We start from the raw sequence: 6,781 nt of genomic DNA, 5'->3' as shown, positions 1-6,781 counted from the left end.
AAGGACCTGCATATGGTGTTCATCGACTTAGACAAGGCCTACGATAAGATATTGCGGAATATCATGTGGTGGGCCTTGGAGAAACACAAAGTCCCAGCAAAGTACATTACCCTCATCAAGGACATGTACGACAATATTGTGACAAGTGTTCGAACAAGTGATAGTGGCACTGGCGACTTCCCAATTAAAATAGGACTGCATTAGGGTCAGCTCTGAGCCCTTATCTTTTTACTTTGGTGATGAGGTCACGAGAGATATACAACGAGATATCCCACGGTGTATGCTTTTTGCAGATGATGTGGTGCTAGTCGATGATAGTGAGACGAGGGTCAGTAGGAAGTTAGAGCTATGAAGACAAACCTTGAAATCAAACGGTTTTAGACTTAGTAGAACTAAAACTGAGTACATGAGGTGCGCTTTTACTGCAACTAGACACGAGGAGGAGGAGGAGGTTAGCCTTGATGGGCAGGTGGTGCCTCGGAAGGACAGCTTTTGATATTTGGGGTCAATGCTGCAGAACGATGGGGATGTCGATGAAGATGTGAAGTATCGAATCAAAGCCGGATGGATGAAGTGGCGTCAAGCTTCCGGCATTCTCTGTGACAAGAGAGTGCCAATAGGATGTCAGTTCGACCTGCAATGTTGGATGGCGTTGAGTGTTGATCGACTAAAAGGCGACATCTTCGGCAGTTAGGTGTGACGAAGATGTGCATGTTGAGGTGGATGTGTGGCCACACAAGGAAGGACCGAGTCCAAAATGATGATATATGAGATAGAGTTGGGGTAGCACAAATTGAAGAGAAGCTTGTCCAATATCGTTTGAGATGGTTTAGGCATATTCAGCGCATGCCTCCAGAAGCGTCGGTGCATAGCAGACATCTAAAGAGAGGTCGGGGTAGGCCAAACTTAACATGAAAGGAGTCCATAAAGAAAGATATGAAGGACTAGAGTATCACCAGAGAACTAGCCATGGACAATGGATGCGTGGAAGTTTGCTATCCATGTGACAGATCTTATGAGTTTCATCTCTAGCCTATCACAACTCGTTTGGGACTAAAGACTTCTTTGTTGTTGTTAGGCGCGAGATTTGGAAAAGGAAAGGGTAGAGTGAGGATGGTATGCCACTGATGGGCGGGTGTCCGCGGCGTGTCCATGCAGACATAAACCAAGTCAAAATTTGGGCTGAAAATGAATCAAAATAGACAGCAAAACAGACATCAATGTGTCTCTGTCACCACAATAGGCCATGATTTTTGTCCGTGCAAACAAAGGCAGAAGAAGTGTGCCGACCCATTGGAGGCACAACAAAGCATGCGTCCCCTTCTAGTTTTAGTCATGTAATAGGATAGACGATTAGTTTATCCATCTTCTATTTTGCCAGCCAGTTGTGGTTTCTTGCGCGTTGAGGCTCTGTATGAGCTAACCGTTCTTTTTTGTTTTCAGACTTACCTTGTTGAACCTCATTTACTTTTTAATAAATATGGCTGTATGCATTGTTCTGATGCAGAGGCCAAAGAGTCTCCTTTTTCAAAAAAAAAACAAGCGACAAGCTTGTTTATACGTTGAAAGAAGACAATGTTACTGCACAAGGACTATTTGTGAGTTATATCTCTCAGTTGACCAATTTGTCATAGAAAGGTTACAGCATCGGCTGGAAACGTAGAACATATAGGTACTCAAATATTAAGACCAACCAAGGCTTCAGGACAGGAAGCACATAACACAAGGGCAACCGAGGGAGGAGTAATATCCATTGCCACTGCGATAATTTCAGCATGTCTTAGCCCACATAGGACACAATAACGAAACACTGATCCCACATTCTACGGCCACTGCAATACCAAGTTCCCACACAAAATAAGCCCTAAACTTCAATTGCAAAAGGAGGGCATCCATACATTAATGCCACGTCAGATTCAAGCAATTTTCTGGGCAATGTCCTTGGTAACCTTGTCCATGTCGAGCTCCCTCATCTTGTTGAAGGGCCGTGGCATGTTCTGCATGTCAATTTTCAGCATTAAAAATATTTGGAGTGGCATCAAGCTGTGCAACAAGTTTAGGTTCTCTAAATTGTTGGCTAGTACTCCCTCCGTCCAAAAATACTTGTCATCAAAATGGTTAAAAGGGAATGTATCTAGATATATTTTAGTTCTAGATACATCTCTTTTTATCCATTTTAATGACAAGTATTTTCGGACAGAGGGAGTATGAAACCATCAGACTGGAACAAACAAAGAATATGGATTATACTACTCCCTCCGTTCTAAAATTCTTGTCTTAAATTTGTCTAAATACGAATGTATCAAGTCATGTTTTAGTATTTCTTACATCCGTATCTAGAGTTCTAGACGAATCTAAGACAAGAATTTTGGGACGGAGAAATACTCCCTCGGTTCCAAAATAGATGACACAACTTTGTACTAAAGTTAGTACAAAGTTGGGTCATCTATTTTAGAACGGAGGGAGTAGTTAGCAAGCTTTCACAGGAAAATGAGGTTCTTTGTTATCTGATCAGTGTAGTATGGTTCAGAAATTAACCCAGAGACAGTTAAGATTACCAGCAGTGAAATGAACACATCACCACCTTCCTCCCGTATCTCGAGGCATCCACGGCGTGGCTGAAAAAAGACAGAAAGATATGTCAATTCAGGTGTAGATATACACGAAAAAATGCCAATTAAAAGATCAATATACACGAAAAATATGCCAAAAAAGATGTGGCAAAGTTGATGATTATGTAGATGAAACACAGTGAAGGTACCTTTTCAGGGTTGATTGTCACAGAAACCCCAGGGACAGCACTTTCAAGATCCTCCTTCACCTTTAAAGCTCTTCTCTTGAACTGTTGGCACTGGGTGCTGGAGAGTTCAACAAACAAGCAATCAGTAAGACGAAAGAACAACCATAACTGCAGAGCTTATTGAGTTTACATACAGACAGCTGGAGAAGTCTTGCAGATTATTTAAATGACCAAGGATATTGAAGTACATGCTTTGAGTCTAAGGTATGTCCAGATCAAATGTAACCATGTCAGAAATATTTTGAGTATCAAGGTAGAAAACAATGGTTTTTTAGTAGATGATACAGAACAATGGTTGCACCCAGCCAACTATAATTCACTACTCCAGTTTCCTACATAAGAAGAGAAATATCTCCAAGAAACAATAAAGAACAGGTTGTTTTGGGTGTAGTTGCCATATATCAAATTACAGTAATGGAAAGGTGCAATTAAAGAGAGCGCGAATGGGGTATTCTACCACCCTTGCTACTGAAAATCATTTAATCTTTCCATTGAAATTGGTGTGAAAGAAACAAAAAGACTGTTGTTAGAAAGCCACCAAAGGAGAGGAATTTTTAGAACCAGAAAAAGAAGATGGTGTAACCTTCTTTCGGTGCTAACTATTCAACAAGTTAGCAAGTGTTGCAAAGATAGATGAATCTCCAAGCCAGCTTAATGGACGTATTTAATCCAACATGATGTTTGGACTTTGGATGGTGGTTAAGATGGCAACTGGCAGAATGAAACTTACATTTTCAGCTGATGTTTTCATATTATTAATCACATTTTAGAACAGTAGCCTAGTATATTCCGACTTGTGAATCATATTATACTATATTTATTTACAAATTGGAACGCATGCAATACATATTTGATCATGATCATGCATGATGCATACCATTTAAATCACATATTTTGATTTTTGCCACGGTTAACTACAGAGTGAATATGTGATGAGATTCAAGAAGAGTAGAAGTAGTTCCTGTGTGGAACCATCTACAAGCAGCAGCATATATAATTAAAAAAAAGTGAAAATAACAGATCTGCTTAATGTCGCTCCGTTCATCTTCCCCCTAAAATCAGTTTCAACCTTTTCCCCATCTAAACTACGAAATAATAATCTTAAACAACACCTTTTTCATTCATTAATCGTACCAAAAGTCCCGTTAAATCCGACACAAAATCAGTTAAAATCATCCATGGTCACAAAAAGCTAAACCTAACCGTCACGTGCACCGGCGCAAGCACTTACCAAGCCTCGACGATGACGCGCTTCCCGTTTTCAGCGCCGGCACCGCCCGCCACCACCTCCTTCTTGGCATTTTTTTTCACCTTCTGCTTGGGCGCTGCAGGAGGCGACAGTACCGTCTCCACCTCCTTCGCCACCGCAGACACCTCCTTCTTGGCCTTCTTCCTCCCCTTCTCCGCGGCCGCCGCCGGCGCCGCCTGTGCTTCCTCCTTTTTGGCCGGAGCGTCGGCGCCCCGCTTCCCGGCGGCCATGCTCCGGGTCATCCTAGGCGGCATTGCGGGGGCCGCCGCCGTCGCAACCGGGGACTTGCGCTTGGGAGGCATCGCTTGGTTAGTGGACTGGGTGGGTGTTTGGCTCTTCGGTTTTCGCGGAGGAAAGAGATTGTATCTTATAGAAGAAGATGGTGGAGAATGTGAAAAGGGCGCGCGTGGGAGAGAGTTTCCCGCCAATTGGGCAGTAGGGGCGGGAGATGAAGGAACATGGGCCGTTTCCTGCTTCACAACCCACGCCACGTTCATGTTTCGGCAATGTCCATGAGTAGATCTTTCTTTTTTTTCGAACTCAGAGACCTGCTTCCACTAACACCGGCTGGGGCCAAACAAGCCCCACAGATAATTACATCTCACAGACTTACAGAGGGGCAAAAAAAATCGTCCTCCAAAAAGGCATGACCTATAATAACTAGTAGAATGCCCGCCGTGTGTTATCACGGGCTTTTGAAATATTTTGCTGGAATTATGTAAATATAATGTATGTTATATTTCACATGTAAAAAAAAAATAGCACGGGCATAATTGAGTAATAATTTAAGTCTGCTTCACTTACATTAAAAATTGTTAACAAAAGGCAATTTGACAATGCATACATATAGAGCAATGATCCAACTAAAAATCTGTTACAAATTAATATATATTTGATGCGTTTAAAAGAATCTCGCACAATATCAGAAATGTTATCTTTAGTTTCATTCGCACGATATTTGAGCAAGTATAATAAAAATGTCTTTCTCACCGGCCTTCGGGTCCATCCACTTTCACGCCAACCACGGTGGCCAATCTTGACACAGACTTTGACTTCTTTGGTTGCGCGATGGCGGACGCCTCGCTCACTCGGAAACACCGTGATGGTCACCATCCATCCTACCTTGCCTACGGGCAGCACTTTTCTTCCAGCACGGGCTCATCGACCACCTCTCTCCCAGGACCAGCTCCACAACTACACGGTGGCCGCAACCAACCGTCCGCCATGACTGCTCCACCACCACCCTGAGGCTCGACATGAGTCAACTTTAATCGTGTCAAACATACATTGTTTGGATCTTCATGCACATTAAGCAACATTCTTGATTTTTTTTTTCTGCCTATAAACCACTATTCTTCTTCATCTTCGTTCTCCTGCTCCTCTTCACTTACTATCTCTACCTTCCCTATCCAAGCCAGCCGCAATCATCAATGTCCCATCCGGCTCAAAATCCCCAAACCTTCTACACCCATGCTATGAATTTTGAGGGACCTTTTGCCATTATTTTCTCCTTTCAAGTCCACAAACAATAATATCAATGTAGAAGTAATTAGTGTAAACTCCTCTATGCCCGCTCATGGCCACTACGACCACAGCTATGACGTCTCGCCTACATGATGTGCATCCACTCCCACAGTTTCCCCCCTTACTCTGGCGAGGACTCCATTACTTCCCAATATTTTGTTCGGATTATTTGCCATCAAGGAGAAATTAGCATATTGCGCATGAAGATATGTGATAAAAGTTTCTGCGACTTGACACTACAGAGGTAGAGCAACATGAAAATAAAAGATCATGCTTCTAATCTTCAGACTTCTGTAGTTTAAAAAAATGGCGATAACCTTACAACAATTTTCAGACTTCCGTCCATATTAAGAATGATTCATGCATTAAGGAACACCACATAAAGTATGGAATCCAACAAAACTAACAACAAGCGACAATGACATGGATGGCTACCTTATTGTTTTGAAAGTGGATGGCATGAGCCATCGCCCAGATGCACGAAACAGTCCTGACTATGCACAACTAGCCGAGAAACGTTGGGTCAAAACAAGGGTGTCGGTACCTTGAGCAACAATTCCATCACGTTGACAAATGCCCAACCCAACTGCTCGTGGCCATCCTCGGCCACCACCTGTCCACCTGGACACACTCCTCTAGGCCCAGCCGTTCCGAACGACATCCTCCCCGCTTCCCCAGCGTGATGGCCGACTACCGTAATTTCTCTGAAGCGAATCCTTCCAAAGGCGCTGCCGACAACGTCGTCCCTGTGGCACCGCTCCTTCCTTCTCGTGCCTTTTGCTCCATTGACCTCCTTACTATGAAATTTTAGTAACAAGGTACATTTCAGTAATCAGTAAAAAATGCAGATTTTAGTATAAGAAAATGAGCCTCTTGACAAAGTTTTAGTAGAAATCAGATTTCCATACAACAAGATATTTTAATACTTACTAAAAAAGAATAGTACAAGAGCAATCATCCGAAAAGTATCATCATAAGTATGAAACTGAACCTTTAGTCGCAGCAGGTGACTACCCTTGTCATCTCAATATCATCATATATTTTTTAAAGAAAATTGATGTCTACTACACAACCTTCTTCTTGTAGACGTTGTTGGGCCTTCAAGTGCAGAGGTTTGTAGGACAGTAGCAAATTTCTCTCAAGTGGATGACCTAAAGTTTATCAATCCGTGGGAGGCGTAGGATGAAGATGATCTCTCTCAAGCAACC

General features: G+C 42.6%; 1 protein-coding gene across 1 annotated transcript; it reads right to left on the bottom strand.

The window, feature by feature from the left end:
• Positions 1-1,668: 1,668 nt before the first annotated feature.
• On the bottom strand, positions 1,669-4,410 carry LOC119286081. Its single transcript, XM_037565411.1, has 4 exons — positions 4,032-4,410; positions 2,762-2,858; positions 2,559-2,618; positions 1,669-1,997 (listed from the first exon to the last, which is right to left on the bottom strand). Exons 1-4 carry the CDS (start codon positions 4,349-4,351, stop codon positions 1,917-1,919), a joined length of 558 nt encoding a protein of 185 aa, XP_037421308.1. The 5' UTR covers positions 4,352-4,410; the 3' UTR covers positions 1,669-1,916.
• Positions 4,411-6,781: the final 2,371 nt, after the last annotated feature.

This window comes from Triticum dicoccoides, chromosome 4A (genome assembly GCF_002162155.2).
Source record: "Triticum dicoccoides isolate Atlit2015 ecotype Zavitan chromosome 4A, WEW_v2.0, whole genome shotgun sequence".
In the NCBI taxonomy this organism is placed as follows: Eukaryota; Viridiplantae; Streptophyta; class Magnoliopsida; order Poales; family Poaceae; genus Triticum; species Triticum dicoccoides.
The sequence above is the reverse complement of the archived record's forward strand: the minus strand, read 5'-3'. Positions and strand labels throughout refer to the sequence as shown.